Here is a 22501-nt window from a genome sequence, read left to right on the forward strand (position 1 = left end):
TGTCTGCACCCTATACTGTCTGAAATGTGAGTACATGTCTGCAGGTGACGCGTGTGTAGTTTTTTTTGCAGCTATTGAACGCTGTGTGCAAAAGCGTTTAACTTTCTCTAACCTTCCACTACACAGGAAAAGGTACAGCTATTGCTCATACATAAAACACGCACATACACTCTGTATCTGTGTCTCTCTGCACGCTCCAGTGGTGTTTTATTATCAAACCAAGAGCAACAGCTACATTTCTCTCTCTCTCTCTCGCTCTCTCTGCCTCCTCTCTCTCCCACACAAAAGTAAAACAGTGGTGGACTCTACTCACGAAGCAGTCAGCCTACTCAACATTTATTTTAGCTTTCTCTCTTTCTCTCAGAGAGAAAAAAAAGAGTGCTTCTGTGTGTGGTTGTGTTTGTCCTGCCGCGTGTCTTTTCAGCACAGGGAAGTGGCTGTTCAACTCAGTCCAAACAATGATCAATGGCGGCTCTGTGCCTGATGGATAAGAGGAGAACACAGTCATTTGTCACAGTAGAACTGGCGTGAGCATTTGCGTTTACGCTACAACACTTCATTCCACACCACTTAGTATTAGCTCAAGCTTAGCCCCAAACACAGCCATGAGTAATTGTGGTTGGCTGTGGCCCTGTGAGCGTCAAACAAGGTCAATGGGACACACGGCTCTCAGTTAGCATGAGTTTAACAAAGCACAAGCTCGAGGGCTGGTTCGTTCTGATGTGACAAAACTGGGATGAGAAAGACAAAGAGGCGGTGACGGATAAAAGGTAAAGTGGAAAAAAACATGAAATTAGAAAATTGAAATTCAAGCAGGTCCTAAACGACGGATGCTCAAACCTTCTTCTTTTGCAGTGAGAGCCATTAGCGCAGAAATTAGATCCTATTTTAGATAAAGACCTGCTGGAGCAAAAAAACTGATAAGGAGGAACGCTTCGTACTCATCGTCATCAGGGAGAAATATGACCACACAACTCGTTTGTTCACTGGTAACCGTATGATGAACTGAAACTGAGCACCTAAAGTCTCATTTGTGCATGTGGATGTGTGCCATTGTGATGGTAATACTATAGATTTAAGTTTGATGCTGGAGTTAAGTGGATCTACACAGGCTCAACTACTCCACTGCTCTTTTATATTAACGAAAAAGGTGAAGGGCCAAAATTATTCTGACAAGAGCAGCACATTATAGGCTATTTTATAGTCAAGCCCGTGGCTCTTGTTATCTATTACGCACGTTTTGTGGAGAGTGACATTACTTGAACTGACGTTGAGCTGTGGAGGGCTGGGTAAAGATTTAGAGGGAGGGATCCTTTACAGTTTTATAGAAAATAACTTCTCAATATGTAATGTTGATAAACAATGGCATTAATAAATTAGCTGCAGCCGTACTGAGCTTTCTAGCCTCTTGTCTCTCACTGGTTAGCTCTTACATCATATTAACTGTTTTGTGCGCTCTCACCACTCCAGTTGGCCGGAGTGTTGAGAGCATCCAGCAGCAGCTGTTTCCTGCACAATAGGTCTGATCATCCTTCAGTACCCTGTCTGCCAGGTACAACGCAGCACACTGACAAAGACAGAGTCTACCATTTAGCAGCTTAGGACCAAGATATGGTTTCTCTTTGGTTGGTGGAGACTAAACCAGAGCTTAAAGAACAGATGTTGGACTTGTTGTCATCAGGTGAATAGAGACATGACTTCAAACAGTTCTTATTATGCTCCATGTTAGCTGGATGGCTAAAAACACAATTGCTCGCCAACACATAAGCCATGACAAAAGAACAATTAAAGCAGATTTAAGTTGCCAAAGGTCTTTAACAAATATGAACTAACATTAGTGTTATATCTGGTTCCACTGTTGATAAAACCTTGTTTAATTGTAGGTTAATTTGCGGTTGGGTTAGCATAATCTGGTGTTCATTGTGAGTACTGATGTTTTCATCATCCAACTATTATCCAGCCATTATATCCCCAATTTGAAGCCATGTTTTAAAACCAAATATGTAGACATAAAATATTTTTGATTTAAACCAGAACATATTTCACACACCTGTGGAGTAGCTTAGCATGATGATAGCCTCTTTTTTTCTCACACTGGTGCTCTGTGCAGGCCCTCATACAGCCTCTGCCTGAAACGACTCAGTCAGCTCTGTCCCTTTAAGAAATCCCGCCCCCACAACCCCGCTTTCTTCTGATTGTTCCAGCTCTCCGTAGCCTGCCAAGGCTGCACTTTGTGACGTCACATGTAGAAAAAAACTGTGTGAAACCTGGCGTTCACAGCAGCCTGCAGACTGAGCTGAGAAGCCTGGGGATCACTCCAACATACTTTTAGATTTGAAACTTCACCCACGTTTAGTCTGGACATCCAACATTGTAACATTATATATATATGTCTTAAAATGTGAAACGGCGTAACACCCCCTCTTTAACTACTGCATGTTGTAGTTTCTCTTTGTGACATGTGAGAAGCCAAGGTGACCTGTGCAGCGACACACAACCTCTATAACCTGTGCTCATTCACTTCACTGCGTCCCTCTAAGTGGGCCATCTCCTTAAAAAAATACGCTTTCATTTAACTTCGTGGAGAGAGAGAGAGAGAGAGAAACTAAATTCTCATCTCCACCTTCCTTTTGCCAGACTAACGAGCTGAGGGTTTAACAAGCTCATTAAGGCGGGGACGGCGCCAGCCTAATTGTACCAGGTGATCGCTCTCCCGGGGCCTGGCTGAACCCAAGGGCTGTGTGGCTTCATTTAGAGGCCGGCACTTTACGGGGCACAGATGGTTCACCAACACTGAATCTCGAATAAACAAAAGTGTATATTTAAAGTTAGAGGAGACGGAACAAGCTAATCGTAAGGGATGCATGGCTGGTCAATATTTAAAATTGGAGGAAGATGTTGTATTTCACATTTTAGCAAAGACAGTTGTAAGTGTTCTTGTCTATTTAAACTATTGTGGGTAACAGGTGGAAGCTGGTGTCTCTGCTTCTTCTATATTAGATTGTATCCAGCTTGATTGTTGAGTAAAGTTGCAAAATGGTGAATCTAAACAAGCACTTTTTATTTAAAATACAAGATAGTGCCTTTGACTAAAAATTGTGTTGTTTTTTATTTCACTTATTTTAACTTGTTACACCTTTTCTCATGTCTGTATTTGTGTAGACTGACTCATAGACTTCTCCATTAGTCTTATGTAACATTATCAGCGTTGCTAGGGCAGTAACGTTGGCTCTGTTAGCATTACAAGCTAGCAGGTTGCTAGCTATGAAGTCCCTTCCTTTCTTTTATTTTAAACTTTTACAGGTTACGAGCTAACTGCCACATCAAAGAGTTTAACTATAATGCAAACAGAGTTTTTATTCTTCACTTATCAAGTCACCTGCTTGACTAGTTGGCTAAACTGTAGAGACAGAGAAAGACAGAGAGGAAAGAAAGAACAAATTGAACGACAGAAACCGATTGAAAGAAAGACAAAGAATAAGCGACAAGTAACAGCAAAGGAATAAAGATGTAGAACAATGATGGGGGCTGCAGGGAGAGAGATGAAAGGAGGTCTAGATAGAGGGGGAATTGCTTTGTCACATCATATTTAGTGTTTGTGTTACAGATAGTATCTTATCACCTCCAACACATTTTCACATCATCTATGAATTACAGCCAACGGCAGGTCAACACTATAATAACACAACGCCTGGAATGATATATTAAAAATAGCAGCTCTGAAATCAAAGACCCGGTGTGTTTGTGTGTGTGTGTGTTTGTGAGTGCGTGTGTGTGTGTGTGTGTGTGTGCGTGTGTGTAAGTGTGTTTGTGTGTGGATGTCCTCTGGGTCAGGGTAATCTCGGTGGATTGTTAATCCAGCAAGCTCCCTCTCTCCCCAGCTTCATTAATCTGCCACCAGCCTCTCTCATTTGGTGTAGACACACACACACACACAGAAGCACACACACATTATTGCACATGCAATCATTCACTAGCACACATCTGCACTTGAACATATGCTTACTTTTAACCCTTAAGATTCTTAACACTTTTGCTGCTTTCTCTGTTTGCTCTCCCATAGTGTAACATTTTCTGCATGTGTCAAACTTATACAATTTAGCATTTTCCTGGACGTTGCATAGTAATTATTGCTACCTTGACTGCATATGGAAAACTGACACTAGACGGGTATCTACAGCGAAATAGTTTCATAGGGCCACTAAACAAGCAGCAGTATTTGATGCCTTGTTTGTATTATTCCAGCACACCTGCTGTTAATAATACTAAGTCAACGAAGAGTAAAATTCTTAACCTGCATTATTTTTTTGGCCAGTAGGGGCAGCAACCTGCTTTAAACCCAGCACATGCAGAAAAATCACCTCTTAAAGGGCCAGTTCGCCGATTTTCAACCTCAGTCCTATCATGCTATCATGGGGAGCTAATGCCATTATGGTTGGAAAAAATGCAGTTTCACTCTGCGCCTTTGGAGGATGCTATCAGCTTCTCCAATGGGCCCTGGAAAACCTCCGCCAGACTACATAAAACACGTCATCCGGTGGAGGCCAGTGAGCTTGCTAAAATACACTTCCTCAATCTAGGACGCCCGCCTCCGATGTCATGTCTTGTTCAAAATCGTCAGGTTTGATATGTAGACTGCAGACCTGAAGATTTTTTATATTATATTAGTATATATATTATATAGTATATATATAGTATATTCTCGTTGTATTTCAGATTCTGTACCGCTCTGAGCCATTGCCTGCAGAGAAACGGTAGTGTTTCACTCCAGCATCTCTCGCTGGGCCGTTCCTTATTTAACAGCAGAGCAGCTTCTTGTGTCGGTCTGAAGCAGATGTTCACGGTTATGGAAACTTCAATGACTGCAGTGATTGTTTTAGTTACGTCTCCTCTCGCTGTTCTGCTGCTCTGGGAACACAGTGCTGCAGGAGCCGTATTCATCAACAGAGCTGTCAATCAATGTGTTACACTCCTTTTTATAGCATCAAACAACTAATTAAAACTAAACTTGTCAGATGAACACTTGGACATAAATCAGCATGATAACAGCTAAATATAACGACAGAAACCATGTTTGACAAAAATGTATTTGTTTGATTTTATAGTTTGACTCATGTCCCATCTGTTAACATGGAGGAGGCGGGCTTTATGACCTATACTGCAGCCAGTCAGCAGGGGGCGATAGAGAGGGTTTGGCTTCGCTTTTAGGGAGCTGTCATGTCATCCATCTTTTTATACATTCTCATGCAACAACTTGTGGACATATGTGGTCTATTAACGCTCCAATTTGTTCGCCTGGTGGCCATAACCTTGTCCTTATTGTGTCGAGCAGATGAGGTAGTTTGATTTGAAACAATGCAGATGTGAGCAGGATTCAATAGTTCATCACTACAGGCATGCTTTTTACATCTCACAATTATATAGTAATGTATACATATTGATATATCCAGCTTTAAGTTTTATAAATGCAACTTTATCTCACTTATTCTCATTGCAAGTCTTCACTCTCTCACCCTCTCACTCACTGTCCTCTGAGGATAATCACACCTCGCTCGCTCTGAAGCAACCACATGAAAACAGCGGCGATCCATCAGCCCTCTGCAGCCCTGCACCTCTGTTTCACTTTAACTTTTCTTATCTCCCCCTCCTCCCCCTCTTCCTCCTCTCCTTCCTCTGCCTCCTCCTCTTCTTCACCTCCCTCCCACTGCTTTAACCGCTACTCGTTCTTTTTTTGGTCTCGCTGTGCCTCTCTCCTGATACTCCAAACTCTCTCGTAGTTTCACCGTCTCTGGTGATTGCTCTCCTACTGTTGCTGTGATTCTCTCTCCAATTTCTCACTTCAGTGTAATTGCTCATCTTTCTTTCCTCCTCGCGTTCTTCCTCTTTTTCCTCTTTCTCTCTGTTTAGTTTGATGTTGATAACCTGTTTGTGTGTAAAGCTGCGTGCACATCTGGTTTCTTTTGCATCTACATATTCACATCAGATTCTTTTCTTGCCATTACACAATACAAGTACTGTCATCAGATTACTGAAGCTTGTGTCTGTGTGTGTTTGCGAAGGCTTTTATAGTGTGTGTGTGTGTGTGTGTGTGTGTGTGTGTTTAAAAGGCTACTTTATCACCTGTCTGTTCGAGGAGTCTCTTCGCTAAAGGACAGGGTTACGTATAAAGCATCGGTAATGACTCTACTGAGTTCTACTTAAAATGCAAATTCCAACTCTGGCAGGCTTTTATTCTAGACACACTGATGCTCACCAGGACGCTCGAGCATCCAACACATCCACACACACACTCTCACTCTCTCTCACACACACGAACGCTCAGGCTGTACCACTTTGCAAACTTCTCGTACATGCTTTTACTTCATCTCTCACAGACCATCACACACGTTCTTTCAAACACTTAACCAGCGCCCAAAAGCTAGCTTTTAGTAGCAAGTACAGCGTACTTTGTGGATGCACACCAAAGTGCTGCACGCACTAACCTGCTGCTGAAACGGTCAGCCAGGTTATCAATTAGTCAAAGAGAACAGATCGGTCACTTGTGTCTGAGCTGAACATTCGCTGGTTACAGCTTCTTCAAAGGGAGGATGTGCTTCTTTTCTCATCTTTGCGTCGCTCTAAATTTGACATATTTGTGATCAACATTTCATGAAATAATAAAATAACATTCATCACAGATTGCAGCTCGAACGCACAAACTTTGAAACACTTACATTCAACTATTGCATGTTGTTGCACGTACGACATCTGCTCTGCACAAACGCACAGAGAAGCTGCATGACTAAACACATGAAAGGATTCTTCTCCAGCATCCCTTCTCCTCCATCTCTCACTTTCTCTCACTCTTACAGACAAATCTCACAGGATCACTTCTTTTCAAGTCAATCCTCTCTCTCCTCCTCACAAGTCTTTACTTTTTCAAGTAGATAAATTCGTGCCTTCTTTCTTCTCTTGCATCCCTTCACTCTTTGTTCTATTTCTCTCTCTTAAAAAATACACACGGCTGTTCTCACGCCTAACTTTGTTAAACTTACTAAACTATTGCATCTATTCTCTTCATCCTCCGTCACTCACGCACACGTTGTTCTCCATCAGCAAAAAGTCTGATCATTCTTACCCATCCTCGCTCTCCGTCTCTTCTCCTCTTTGTGGTGAGTGTGTCCGTCTCTCTCCTCCCTTGTTCCTCTCTCCCCTCACTGACTTATTTTTGTGTGTGGTTTCTTCTGTGTGTTTGTGTGTGTGTGTGTGTGTGTGCGTGTTTGTCTGCGTGGTATGTCCCAGGCGATGTTTGACTTTCGCGGCAACGGCAAGGCGGAGTTGAACCTGAAGAGGGGAGAGGTGATCTTCCTGCTGCAACGAGTCAACGCCGACTGGCTGGAGGTAAGAACGGAGAGAGAGAGTGGGAGAGGGAGAGGGTGGGAGGGGGAGAAAACAAGAGAAAGAGGGAGGGAGGGAAAGAGTGGGAGAGTGGAAAGCAGTGAAAGATAGATGAGAGTGAGAGGAGGAAAGGGAAAGAAATAGAAGAGGTGGAGGGGGAGAGGAAACGTGAGCCAAGAAGAAAGAAAAAATGGAAAGAGAGAAGGAGGCATCTTGATTGGGACGGTGGAGGCGAGAGAAACAGAAAAGGAAAAAAGGAGAGTGATGGAGGAGGAGAGATGGAGAGAAAGAGGGAAAGAGAGGAGGAGAAATGGAGAGACTCTGAGATGAAAAGTGAGTGGAAAGAAGAAAAGAAAAGCAGAGGGTTCTTTTGTTACTACCTAAATGAGTGGATGTGCGAACCCCGTCCTCTTCATAACGTCCAAAAGATGGACAAAAATATACAAACAATGATCAATGATACAATGAACAATGATATCTGAAGTCCAATCTATAGTCTGCGTGTCTGTGTGGCCTCAGGGGTCGTCATAATTTCAATTTATTTACCCATGTCCAAAAGAAACCAACCTTCCGCCCTCGTGCAGCGTGACATGTGGGAACACCGTTGTGGAATTAACAGAATTAATTACACGTATGCACGAGGTGTATCTGCACGCTTTTGTGGGCTGCACGATAAATAGTTTAAGCATTGCAATTGCGTTGTGCACATATGCAACATTGCAGGACGTGCGATTGCGAGGCAAATTGACTGAAACACATCAAGCTGCTACTTTATTGTTGCCTGGTGCAAAAGGAGTACTCGCCATTTTCTGGTTTACCATCTCTAATCTACAACAGAAGTCTGTCTCACATTACGTTAGCGCAGCTCTTCAACAGAGCCCACAGAGAACTAACCGCTGAGCTGCTGATCGAGGCATGCCTTATATTATGTGTGGTGTCTTTTCAGTGTGTATATTGCTTTTATCAGCGGCATCTTGTCGACACTGTGGCTACATATCCATACGGGCTGGTAATGGAGCGAAGTACCGGAGTGTTTACTTTTAGCGGCTACATCTGCAGCTCACACAAGGCATGAGGTTTTGTGTCGACAGGAAGTAGGAGACGTGAGTTTTTGTTTCCAAAAGTTACCGTCACCGCTGTGTAACCTTTATTTTATAGAGCACTCGAAAATCGAAGTTACAAAGTTACCGCCTCGCTCTTTACTTTTTAATGTTGTGGTCAGAGTCGCTGAACCAAGTGTAATAAAAGTCGGAGCCGGGTTTGTTTTGTTAGAGGAAAATAGTCCCAAATAATAAGTGTGGTGTCTAATTGTTTACATGCACATGAAAACACACTGCATTTAGCTGGTATCATTTCCTGTATTCAAATAATAAATATCGCAGAGCAAAAAGTTATTGCAATGTCGCTTTCTTTCCAATATCGTGCAGCCGTAGATCTGAGGTTAGGGACGGTTGTGGTTCCAAAAAATCATTTTGTGCAGAAGAACTTGACTGCTCTGCACAGAAACCGGATCTCAACCCAGTCCAACACCAGTGGGATAAACTGGAAAGTTAAAAACAAGCTAGAGAAATCCAGGTGAAGAAATTTCCCCACAGGTTGATAAACTTGTGTTGCTAATTACACCTGATATTTTTCATGATTGCTGATGAAACTAATTACTGCATTCACATGGATCCTGGCAGACAGCAGACGGAAAAACCAGTCCTCTTCAGAATTTGCAGCCAATTATTACGAAGCTTCCCGACACGAGGAGAAACTCAACATTCTGCTGTGTTTGTTCCTGTGCCATTAAGAAGCTGTTGTCAGTCTGCCCTAATCCATGTGAATGCAACGGTCTTCACCGTTAGAACCTCTGCGATGCAGCTCTGCTGCTGCTGCTGCTGCTGTATAAAAAGATCTATCAGGTGTATGCCCTAACACTGCGTAACAGCGGTATTACCGGCTACCCTGGCAAGCCTATTGTTAGCAAGGTCTCATCATTAAACATCAGTCAGCGCCCAACATCTCCAATGCTCTACATCTTGTTGAAAGCCTTCCAAGTAGAGTGCAGGTTTTGGGATGATATTCAACAATTGAATGTGAGGTGGATTTAAATATTTTTTTTAAGATAAAGAAATAATAAAACAATCCCTTCAAAAGTTCCAGCTGTCAAAAAGTTGATTATAAGATATAATAACACTTAGAGCGGCGAAGCACAATAACCACAAAGTGTCTCCAGCGATGTGATTGGAGGCGCTCTGCTCCAGTTTCCTTCGAGATGTCCTGGTTACACACTGCACAAAAAGCAGGATGTGGGACATTTTAATTAGCCGCTCAACACAAGAATGCGGCGCTGGAACATCTGTGCCGGCAAATACTTGTCGCAGAAATTCTGCTTTGTCACAGAGTACTTAAAGAAAGGTCAGGAAACGTGTTGCATAAAAATGTGTAAGGTGTTGAGCTGGAGTGTGAGAGAGAAGCACGGAGTGGGTGAGTGGGAGAGAGAGAGGGAGAGGAGGTGGAAGCTGATGTGGTGGGAGAGAGAGAGAGTGAGAATCAACATTGAGGAGGAGGATGGTGCACTTATTCTGCCTCTGGCTTTTCCAGAGAGATCTAAAAATTGTAACAGAAAAGCTGGTAATCTGCTTCTCTAATACAACAGCGCTAAACATGATATTGTTCTTATTTTTTGGCTCCTTTCTATCCCTGCTAATAGTAAGTGTTTTGTTTTTTTGGGGAGGGAGAGGTTAATGCAACACTTACAACTTGTGAAAAGTTGACTGAGTGCCTTTGATTTAGTCAGTGGACAGAGCGGCTGTGGGTGGAAAACGTGACCAATCCAACTGGCAGACTGGTGCATCAAGGTAAATGTTTCAAACGCACCAGCGAAGAGAAACCTGAAGAGTTTCAGGGTGCCCAGAGAATATGAGAAAACGGTCTGGACTGAGGTTTGGCAGACTTGCGGGTATTATTTAAACTGCTCACTGCCTTTTTAATATGAAAAAATGTGAGTGGGATGACCTAACTGAGAGCTGGAGAGATGAGAAACTAGCCCCTTGCTGCAGCTTTACATGGATGGCTGGTCGTTTCTCCCTTGGTGAGGTCGTCCTTTGCACCACCATGAATAAAAAATGAATGGTGCAAAGATTTGGGTTTAAAAAAGAATCATTTGGTAGTTATTTTTTGATATTATATTGGCTGACAAAACAAGGGTCAAACCAACATAAAGTGACTCAGTAAAGTGTTGTGCCATCATGTTCAGTCAGATCAGATTCAGTGCTCTTTGGCTGTAGCCTTTTTAACACTGTGGTTCTGCCTCAGCGCCGTAACGAAGCTCCGCCGTCATGCAGCCTTTGCCACTTTACAGTGGATCAAGCAACGGCAGCAGGAAGCCACCCCAGTGTGTGTTTTTATAGACTGCTCCGGCATTGCGGAAGCAAAGCGTACGCGAGGTGTAAACAAACAGCGCGTGCTTCAAACACACATGGCGCTGTTCTGCCCTGCCGGCTCCGTTTCGTCTCTGTTACTACCAGCAATGCCGACTTCACTCCACCATTCCACCTCCGTGCGTTTTACACAGAAGACAAGGTGAAACAGAGGCGTAATAATCCCGCCTTGAACTGGCCGTGTGTAAGGGGCTGTTGATTCTCCAAGTCTCCGAACCCTTCTGGTATTCTTCCAAAATTATACCCTCATTTTGTAAGGTAGTGATGGAGAGTGTTGTCTAACACATTGGTCCAAAACTACCAATGGGCGTACAAATGGATCGAGATCTGGTGACCGTGAAGACAACAGTGTTTGATTCTTATTGTTTTCATACTTAACAAACGATGAGGTGACCCCTCGTGCCCTTTGAATGGTGGCCGTGTCATCCTCTGGGCCCGGTTGTTCAAAGGTAATCAGATTGGATTAAAGCTATCAGATAGGACCATCTTGAAAAATGGGTTGTTCAAGAAAGAAATGGATTATGTAAGGTTAAGATCAGGTAATACAATCTTGGCTTTTTTACAATGATGCTGATACTGTAGTGGAAAAAATAAAGGATTTCATCTACATAAGATATTTTGCCAAATATGTGTTAATATCAAACATAAAATATTCACATTAAAGCAACTGTTAGGAGGTTTTGTTTTGTGTGGATATTGGCGCCCCCTGTGGACAAAATATGTAGTCCCATTTATTTTGTGATCCTTGAAAGTCAGGTTGATCCAATCCAGTTTTCTTTGAACAACCGGGATAAAAGTAAGCAGGAATACCTGATCCTGGATTTTAACAAAGTGGATTTCTATATCCGGATAATTCTTATCCAGATTAAACCGTTTGAACAACTGGAAACGGGATAGCTTTTTTTTATCATAGGATTAAAGTGATTGTTCAGAAATACTTTGTATTAATGAGCAGAGACCCTTCAGTCTAAGGGGGCAATTGGACTGAAACCATTACCAAAGAAATACATAGCATAACAGAGCCACAGCTTTATGAAAGGGAGGTAAAAAATGTACAACTCAAGGAGATTTCTGGTCATGATTGTTGTTCACTGGGCGGCTTACAAAGAGGGGAAGAGAAAACACAAGCACATTGGACATTTGTAAACTGGATGTTTTGTAAAAATAGAAACAATTGGTACTTGTTCCCTCTCAAGCTTCCTGTTATTTTGCCTACAAAAGTGGCTCCACTGTCGTTCATCAGGTAAGCTGTTACTCTGATGTGCCGGTCTCATGATTGTTTCACTTACATCTAATGCAAACATCATTGGCTTGAGTTCAAATGCATGCATTGTTTACACTTGTGAAAATAGAATCAGGGATAAAATGATTGCAGCATCATAACGTTTATAATGTAATTGCTCTAAGTTGCATCATGAGAAATTGTTGTGCATTCAAGCAAATAGACTAAATATACAATATCTCAGTAAGTACTGGAAGCTCTTCTTATTCAAGCCCCAGATGATCATTGATTTTACTGTTGCCTGATCACATGGATGGTGTTACATAAAACTGTTGCCTCGTGCTGCACACACCAGGGGTCTAGTAAAAAGGCCTGTAACAGCAGCAGGATATTATGAACAGGCTAATTAGTCGGGAAGACTTCTCTCTAGATGCGTGTCCATGTTGCTTTCATGTGTTTCTCTTCTTTAAATCATCAACCATCTCATCATCGCGTCAGTCCCAAATCACTCCATCTTCTGGGAGCGCACTCGCTCTCTACATCTCATGATGTATTCTCTCTCATGTTTTCTCTCCTCTTTTCCTCTGTCCTCTGTCCTCGTGTCCTCTCCTCAGGGCACAGTGAACAATCAAACCGGCATTTTCCCACAATCCTTTGTGAAGATCATTAAGCCCCTCCCTGATAGTGACTCCGAAGGTGAGGGTGGAGGCCACACCTACAGCTGCCTGCGCTGCTTCCTGCTGACCCCCTCTGGAGTCCAAACCAGGTCTGTTTAGGAGCAGTTTGTATATAACAGTAATATCTGTGGATACTAAATGTAGATTTTTAACAATAATATAAGATTAACAATATTTAAACATTCAGCCTGTCACTAAAGCACAACTAAGGGTAATAAAGACTTGGATGTAGTGGGCAACAAAGGATTATTTTGCACTTCAGAGCCTGTATTATTTGTGATCAGATCATTTTTATGAGCAGAGTGCAAAGGCGTTTTGATAGATTCATCTGCAAAAAGAAATACAGTGCCTACATTGGTACTCTTTTTTTTTTATTGTTATGTAATTTCTTGGAGTATCTTCAAATGTTTCATATCCCTAAAAACAGTCTAAAGGTTATGTAAGTTTTGTAAGTTATGTTCTAGTTAGTATGGTTTTAACTTTAGATCAATTTAAAAACGATTATGCAAACATCAACCTCCAGCGGCCGGATCGCAGCAGAATAACCTTCAGAAATGTCTTCTTTTCTGATACAGTGAAGCAGCTTTTTCTGCACTATGCTGTAGAATAATAATAATAATAAGATGCTGTCATAAAGGTGCATTTTGGACACCATAAAGTATATGCCAATATCAAAATATACAGCTATGACTGTGAGAGGACGATAGTTTTATCGGCTCAATGTATTGTATACCTGCATCACTGGTGAATACTGATTTGATATTTACCAGTTAACAAGATTTATTCTGTAACATGATTTTGATTCTGTCATAAAATGTATATTAAAAAAAGAGGGAAAAAAGTTTTAATGCCAAAATTTGGCATCTTTCAAAAATATGTTTTTTTTTATTATGGTAGATACAGATTCACATATTTGACTCTTTCTGAACAGAATCTTTATTAAATGTACTTTTACAGCTCCATGTTGCATGTCTGATAGTTGAAGTAATAATCTCGAAGATTTTCATTTAAACAAATGTCTGTTAAGTCACTATCTGTCACCGGATGAGGTAACACAATGGTGATTGAGCCTATGGCCCACTGATGAAAGCCTTTGCATTTGCAGTATTACAGACTGGGTGTCTGTGGCGACTTTCAAGGATAAAATCACAAGCGGCGCCCAGTTACTGACGCGTTTTCCATCAGCCAGCAGGGGTTGGTCTGCCAGAGAGGGTAGGCGAAGTTAAGCGGCTGCTTTTCCGCTCTCTGCAAGTGTTGCGAGTAAACAGTAATCAACTATGGCTGAACAAACAAAGAAAAGATCGATGACTACAGATACAACTTCAACAATAAGTGAAAATCCAAAGAGAAAGAAACAAATCAGGAGTTACAACCAGAGCCAACCGTGAACGTCACAGATATCTGGGAAAGTGTGCTCCAGCAGTAACTGTTTATCGCCATAGGTGCCGCCAAAGAGAACGAAACTGGGATCTACGAGATTACCACTTTAACACCTTTAGGAACTAATATTTCACTCCGGTCTCTCTTCCTCTTACAGAGATGTGTGTGTACAAGAGGACCTCACTATCCAACCGACATACAAGGACCTCCTGTCTCGTATGAGGTGAGTGTACACCAGTCTTCTTCAAGTGGTGCTGCTGCCATTGTAAGAGAGAAACAAAGTCGATGACGGACATTTAAGAGTATATTTTATGTCATGTTTCATTTCATTTACACCCATGTGGGAAACGATGATTGAGAGAACCTGGGGATCAATATTGTGGGTGTGAAGAGCTGACTGTTGTTCAGATGTGGAGGGGGACATGACTGTGTGCAGCCTCACACCTGTGAGAGAATTACAGACACCTTCATACGAATGTGTTAATGGAAGGGATATGTTGGATAAAAGCTGCAAGTGAATGCAGCGATGAACTATTTCTGCATGAAAATTCTCATATTTTTGCATCATAATCATTAACAGTCTTATGTAAGCCTCTCTTCTCTTCTTCACTGTGTTAGGGAATTACATCAGGGAAAAATTCTAATTATTGACTGTTAACCTTTGACCTCAGCTTTTTAAAGCATCTGTGAAGTGTTCAACATGTTTTATTGAAGGCATTTGAATAAATTAGACTTTAAAAGAAGGTGATTTAAATGACAAATTGTGGTATTTTGTTGTTAAATCTTTGCACAGCGGAGCAGATTTGCATTTCCAGTGTTTCTCCCGCAGATGTTCTGATGAACTAAGGTGATGTCTGACCTTTGTGACCTTATCTTGTTGTTCATTCAAGAGCAAACAAGCGCGAGTAAAAGTCCATTAATTCTCTGGCCTGCCCTGAGGAGCAGCACATTTAGCCACTGTGCACCACAAACGTGCAAATTGCCGGTTGCCAATCATCACTGCTCATGAAATTAGTTCCTGCGGGACCTCTGACTCCCCCCACACCCCACCCCTCCCCTCCCACAGCCCCACCATCACAAGATGCAGATACTCATTACACTATCATATCTGGTCTTCTCTGTCTTTTACTCTTTCATTCCCCCTCTCCCGCTATCTCTCATTATCTGGTAATTTAGATAGGTGAGCGCCATGATGATTAGCCCTCCCCATTCATAATCAGTTCATTTCTTTCGCTTATCTGCTCATTATTGTTTTTCTGTGTTCGGGCCTATTGTGCCCTGGAGTAGGATGGATGAGACCCTGGTCTGGAGTTTTAATATGGCTTAGCAGATAAAGGGAGAATGAAGAATGGGGGAGGAGTGGTGGAGGTTTAGGGGAAGATAGTCAGTAGGAAAAGAGAAGAGAGAGGATTGCACCTGGTAAGACAGGAAAGAATATGAGTCAACGAAATGGTCAAGAAGGTGTGTGGCAACTTAAAATGTTGCTAAACTACTATATTATGAAATAAATGAAAGTATAAAAACTTCACTCGGGTTTAAATGAGTGTGAAGAAACACAAAGTATTACATTAACTTAAAGCTGCTATTAGGAACTTCCCTTATGGGTTTATTTGGCGCCCCCTGTGGACGAAAGCGGTATGCCTCATGCAGAGATGTTGATCTAGCTAGTGTGTGCATTCACTTAGGAAACAAGTAAAAGAAAGACACAACTTCTTTATAATACTATTTATAATATCTGCAGGATTTGTAGTGATGCAGTAAATAATCCATCTGTTGCTATGTACGTAAGAAGTAAAGATGAGAGTTTAGACCAAGTAAACTTTAAGCACCACTCATACTATAGCTAACTTAGCTGACAGCTAGCTTGCTCTGTAGCAAAGTCAACATGCATGTTACGTTAGGGGCCAGTTGTTTTACAATAACGTCCACTGTAGTGACTGTACACAGCCACATAGAATATTGCAATGTTATTTTTACAATGTTATATCTATATACATACCTGTCTCGGAGGAGGATGGCCTTCCTACCCTGCCGCTCTTTCAATCTGCTGCAGACCAACCAAGCTTCACTTTCACTCGTGCTGTCACTGTTTATTTTAGCTGTTTTGTTCTTCAGTCATTTATTTTCTATTCTTTAATGAAAAATCAACTAGCTAACTTATTACTCACTGTGAACCGTTGTTGGGGTAACAAAGGCGCTTCGTGCTTTGTGTTGCAAGTTGTTGGTTAGACCTTCTAGCTGTTGAGTCTGGTTCTATTTCTGTCGGCCTTTTAGAGGCATCCTTATTAAATTAAGACTTTCTCATAACCAGTTAACAACTCCTCATAGTCAGCTAAGCTTATAATAAATTATCATTCACATTCTTTAACAAATGAAAAACATATTTTTACATTTCATCGCACTCACACTATCAGCTCATAAAAGCAGCGAGAGACCTCAACACTTCAACAATGCTGTCTTTGTTTAGCTGGGTAACACTATTGTTATATTGGAGTATCTACTTGTATACATTTTAACTACTAAAAAAGAGACATGTATTAGTGCTTGACTGATATGGGATATTAGAGACAGATACAGACATCAATTTAGCAGGGAAAACTCACAGATTACCCATAAGGCGGCCGTTATAATCAATTTTTGAGGGCCAGCATGACTATGCAATGGTACTCTGAAGGCCGCTCTCTCGAACTAACTTCATTTAAAAATATTCAACATTATTATACACTGTTAGTCAATTGCAACATGGACCAGCGTTTGCGTAGCTGTGATGCTCCTCTGCATATACTGCAGACAGCACTGAGAGTATTGTTAACTACTGTATGTAGTCAGAGACAAACTCCATAATGGTGCTATAACTCAATCAGCCCAAATATGGTTTGATGCATTAAATAAAAGTTATCATATTGTGGCATATTAGAAATTGTATACACCGATACAGATATATTTGTGCTAAGCCTATATCGGCCCGATACTATCGACCAACAGATATATCAGTCGGTCTCTAATTTGTACATTGGGATTTTGAATTCTCAACAGGACTCGGATACAAAATGATTGTACTCTACAAAGTCCTTTCATTTCCAGTGGCAGGAAGTGACTTTGAATATTTATTTGCATGTCCTTCATCTGATGCAATATTTCATCATGTTCATGCCTCCAGGAATCCTATAGAAAACCTCATCTACTGTGTCTCTCTCTTATTAAGTCCTCGAGTGAAGCTTCCCTGTTTGCTCATTCCTCAAAATGCTAATACAGAGAAGGTGGAGCAGTTGTCAAACTTCATATCTACGCTTATTTCCCGTTTCCTTTGGTCCAGCACGTGTTTTCTTGGTGATAACTCTCCCCGCGAAATTTTAATTAAACTGTAATATATCAACAAAGGCCTTTTGAGGGCACTCATTTCCTTCACTGGAAGCACGGTGCAGCGTTTTCTAATAATGTTGTCATTAAATTACTTTTTATTGCTTTAAACATTAAAGTGCACGACTGCTCAATATTAAAGAATAATTAAGGTTTTTCTTTCATCATATAAAACTGACTAAAAAACAATCTCACAATATTATGACAATAAAAGTATTACAAAATAAAATGGGTATAAAAACAAAGAAATATGTAGATTAATACAGTTTTGCATCTCTTATCGTCCTTGGAGAACAGCACAAGCTTCTGCATAACAAATCACATTTATTAAAGGTTGTTACGTGTAATTTTCTGGTACAGCTGCCATAAACCACTTCTATTGCAGCTGTAACAGTCAAATGATGACAGTCAAACGAGCATGGATTAGTAGCTCTAATGATGTTTCAGAATGCACAGAGGTTGCTGCTTTTTGTCACATTCAATCTTTAATGCTTTGCATGTTTACGTAAAGATATATAAACATGTTGAATGCTTCATTTTAATTGTTTTTCATGCTTTTCTGTATGAAAAATAGAGGCTGAAAAATGTACTTTTAACTCATTTATAACATGTAAAGATTGTGGTTGGGTGTTTATTGAAGTTATAAGCGACTTTTACATTTTTATTCTCTCTTTTGGATGCATGTGACATCAGACGATTATTATATTTATCAAAATATGTAGTAGGGTTGTTTTAAGTTAAACCTTAATCCGACTAAATAAATATTTATGTTTAAAATATCACCTGAAGTCTGAATCATTCTCTTTTTTTCTGCCCTCTCTCTCTCTGCAGGAACGTCTTCAAGGAGGACGACGTCGCGCTGAACTACCGCGACCCCGAGGGCGACCTCATCCGTATCCTTGACGACGAGGACGTCCAGCTGATGATCAAGGAGGGCAGGAGACAACAGGGCACAGTCAAAAGACCTGTCAATCAGTTTCCATGGGAACTGTATGCGACCCTGACCTCTGACCTCTCGGTTTACAACTCTGAGGCCTGAGAGAGTCGAACCACAGGGAAGTAGACAAGGTTCAAGTATTCCTTCATCAGAACAATGAACTTGACCAAGTGAAAACATTGTTTCTGTTATTGCCTGTTTGTGGTTTGAACTGTAAATTCAACCACAGCCTCATTCATGTTAAAAATGTCACAACTGTTTCAATTCATGGCCTCAACATTTCACTTAGTAATAAACTCATTTTATGACACATTTACATTTTGCGTTCTTTATTGTTTCTCTTTTTGAAGGAAGTTAGTAATCCGTTTCTGTACACCTCAGAAGCAGAGCAGTATACAGAGTGGTATAAACTGTGTTAGCCTGGGAGCCCTGGCACGGGGCAAAGAAAACCTTTGATAACTCACATGTTTGCAGACAACAGCAGTCAGACATCAGACCAGTTAGCACTTTACAACCGACACGTACGCTGAGATCCTCGACCGAGGTCGTCTGTGTGCTCCAAATGCCAGACTGAGGACTAAAGGGGGCAGTGCGTTCGCGGTGATGCTATGCTCCGTCGGTAACTTCTGCGACACCTTGTCATCTCAGCTACAAATTCCTCCCGTCTCCATCCGAGCAGCGCTTGAACATCATTCCAAATTTGTCGGCGCTGAGTTTAATAAACAGAGTGAATGAGTAATAGATACAATAAAGACCTAGCATCTTCACTGTTTACTAACCCTGTTTCGTGCGCGTTTGTGACGTCAGACGGTGATGCAGCAGAAAATAGACCGAAAGGAGTATACTTCACTGGCAATGGGAACAGAGACAAGCTGCATTTATTAGCGGGTCTTCCCGGGTCAATGTGCTAAATTTAGGTGGGAAAGGGGTAATAGAGACAGGCAACCTTTCACATACACACTTTGGCAATTTAGAGTCACCACTTAACCTAACGGGCAGGTCTTGGGACTGTGGGAGGAAGCCAGAGTACCCGGCGAGAACACATACATGCACGGGGATAACATGCAAACTTCAAACGGAAAGGACCTGTGCGCTACCATGCAAGATTAGATAACTAATTGTTTGTGCAATCTTATTAGCAACTGCAGGGACCTTGATCCTTACACTATTCTCAACTTAATCTGCAGCTACCCAACATCATCTGTCAAACATCTAACCAGATTATTCTGTTCACCTTTTGAGATGTGAGCAGGGATCAAAATCGGATTGGTCCAAAACAAAGTAATCATTGAGATCCCTGATAACCAGTGGCCGACATTTAGAGTTAATTTGGTGCTGCAGGGGAAATCTCCGCTTCAAATTGCACTCTTAAGTCTATCCCCCCCCGGCTCTGTCTCGTTCACACCCTGCATTCACATTTTATCCATGTGTCTGCATTTCATTCACACTCGCCTCAGGAAATTCACAATGCCTTTGCTAGCAGGCCAGTTTTTCCTCATCTCTAATGCAAAGTTATTCCCCTCCTTCTTAACAACCTCTCCCAGGCACTCTGGAAGATATGCATCTTTTAAAAGTTGCTTATCGCACCGGAGGAGGCTGATACTTTCAATATTGGAGTGTAAACACGCTCATTCTGTTGAGTATTCAGGTGTGTCGTTGGCTCTTTTTTTTGGACAAGACAGAACATATGCTTGTTGATTCTTTGATGGATTGGATTTGACAGTAAATTTACATACTGTACGCCTTTTATATAGAGAGGAGAATTACATTGTTAGTCCAATGCATTTTAGACCGGTTTCCAAAAACAGCAGTTATTTTAGAGCCGCTTTAACGCAGTTCTCCTGATACACAGCTGGACTCCCTGGACACATGTTGGTGTTAATGGTGTTTTGTAGGTGTTAATGGTTTTTTGTGATATATACTCGATGCAAAAAGTGTAAGACTGTATAAGTGCATGTGGGCTGAAAGCATTAGAAACAGGAGAGGTGGACCCAGACACTGCACAACCAGAAATACTCTTGTAGAGACAAACACACTTTAACGAACAGGCGGTATTACATGGATAAAGGGGACGTGTCCTTGATGAACCAGTCCATGTGATAACTTTTTATACGTTTCCTTTTTCATTCCCAAAGAGCGATTTATTCAAGAAACTCACAAGCACAACATTGGTGTGACCTTGGCAGAGCTGCATCGTAAAAAGCACTGACACACGAAAGACAGCCATGCCTCATGACAACATTCACTTTGTGCTGCATATGTTGGTGCCTCCGCCTCATCAGGCTTTGCAAATGCTTTTGTTTTTCTTGTGATAAAAGGAAGAGCCCATCACTGCCACCACGGTGTTAACCTGCTGTCACATTTTCCACTTAATTTTAGCTGATGCTTTCATACAGGGAAACTTAACGCTGAGTGAGCATACGAGGATCCTGGTCCTGTTCAAGGGCACTGCTTACTAATGGGCAATGTGGCGGGTTGTAGTTGTTTTTCTGGAGTCAGAAGTAACCTCCTTGTTTAGGTTGAATTTTAAAACATTCTTTATTTAAAAATCATGATAATAACCGCTATTATTCATTTTAAGTGGATCAGGGTTGCTTGTCTAAGTGTGCCACTGAGAAACTTTCAGTTATGTTGATGATGCTAAGGGCCAGTTCAGATCAGTGATTCACAACGAGACTGGATGCACCTGCCAAAAGAATCCTCTGATATCTGATCGTAAACGTTCTAAAACTGGGCCGTTCACATCAAAGCAACGCAACGCACACAGACACAGCTGACTGTCTCCATAGCAACGAAGCACTGACATACCCCACTACTTCTGCGTTAATACTATAATGTTAGTTAATACTATATAACGTTAGAATTAGGCCTAGGTTACATGAATTAACCAGCTGGATTTCTGTCATCGTTATTAAAATAAGTGGATGACAGTGACATGCTCACAATGTTAGCTGTAACACTGATTCATTAACGCCAAAGATGGAGAGTTTGGAAAGAGAGGATCTGGAGCCGTCTTTGGCTACTGCAGCGCCAATTTATGCTGTTTCCTGATTGGCTGAAGTGAAATAGCGACATCATTCAGCTCTAAAACTGCATGTGGAAGTCAAATCTTCTGCAACTCCACCAACGGCTTCAGACGCTCTGCAACTAATCAGTTCACACCGCTGCAAATTTCTCTGCAACATTCTAAAACTGTTTTGTTGCGTTGCGAATCATTGATCTGAACTGGGCATTACCTTGTCAGTCATGGCATTTCCACAAACACCAATAAACTAATTTGGATCTATACTTATTCGCATACTTTCTAAGAGTTGGATAAGAAGATCAATACCATTCTCAGTGCCCTCTCTTAAACCTCTTAAAGTGAACAGCACATTGCAGCTGTTGTTGCTTATTCCGTCAAACGCGGTTGTCACTCAGCTAACATTTTTAAAGTGTTAATGTTGACATGCCCCTGTGTGCATTGGTTTTAGATTGAGGTGTAGGCAAATTGTTTGTGCATTGCTACTTGAAGACACCAGAAAGCTGTTGCACCATTGATCAACAAAAACCTGCTCTAAAGTCATGTGCACAGTATTTTCCTGCTATTTAAAGGGTGCATCATTAAATTCAGATTCAGGACGAGGACACTGTCACCTCAACCTTCTCCCACGCCTGCTTCACCTCAGGGAGCTTTAGTGGATTTCTGGCTGCGACCTGCACGGGCCAAAAACTCCAACCTGAGACTGACACCAAGCTCTCTCTCTGCATGCTCTCTCTAATACGTGTGAACACCCACACACAAACAAGAGGTTAATTTATTACAAGTCGAAAAAACAAAACTCTTCAGTGCCACTTTTTGTGATTGGCTTGCTTTGTGTTTCCTTGTTTCTGTGTCTCTTTTCTGTTTTGCAGGTCCCTGGTAGACGGGGCCTCCTTGCGCCTGGGAGTACCTGGCCAGCCTTCCTAGGTGCATTTAAGACCTGGCCATTCCGGCATGTGGTTCTCTCTTCATCTTGCTCTTCATGCTCCGGGCATCATGTCTTTGTTTGGCTGGCTTCAGCCATCTTTGTAGTTTTTGTAGACACCCTGATAACACTGGTTAACACACGCCCTTACCTTTGTGTACTCTTAATTTGTTTTT

The 22501-nt window shown here is 41.6% G+C and overlaps 2 protein-coding genes across 2 annotated transcripts in view; one reads left to right on the forward strand and one right to left on the reverse strand.

Annotated features, from left to right (window-relative positions):
• The window catches only part of LOC138595331 (parvalbumin-7-like), a 39431-nt gene extending 32079 nt beyond the window's left edge, over positions 1–7352 (reverse strand). The window contains exon 1 of the mRNA XM_069666701.1: positions 7118–7352. Coding sequence (XP_069522802.1) covers positions 7118–7121 — 4 coding nt within the window. The 5' untranslated portion in view covers positions 7122–7352. The remainder of the gene's footprint in view (positions 1–7117) is intronic.
• Positions 1–18679, forward strand: part of ncf4 (neutrophil cytosolic factor 4) — a 34357-nt gene extending 15678 nt beyond the window's left edge. The window contains exons 7-10 of the mRNA XM_069666702.1: positions 7282–7380; positions 12639–12790; positions 14239–14304; positions 18273–18679. Of these exons, the coding sequence (XP_069522803.1) occupies positions 7282–7380; positions 12639–12790; positions 14239–14304; positions 18273–18480 (525 nt within the window). The 3' untranslated portion in view covers positions 18481–18679. The remainder of the gene's footprint in view (positions 1–7281; positions 7381–12638; positions 12791–14238; positions 14305–18272) is intronic.
• Positions 18680–22501: the final 3822 nt, after the last annotated feature.

Source organism: Semicossyphus pulcher, unplaced genomic scaffold (assembly GCF_022749685.1).
Source record: "Semicossyphus pulcher isolate SPU_LCO1_2020_fin unplaced genomic scaffold, fSemPul1.0.p SCAF_17, whole genome shotgun sequence".
In the NCBI taxonomy this organism is placed as follows: domain Eukaryota; kingdom Metazoa; phylum Chordata; class Actinopteri; order Labriformes; family Labridae; genus Semicossyphus; species Semicossyphus pulcher.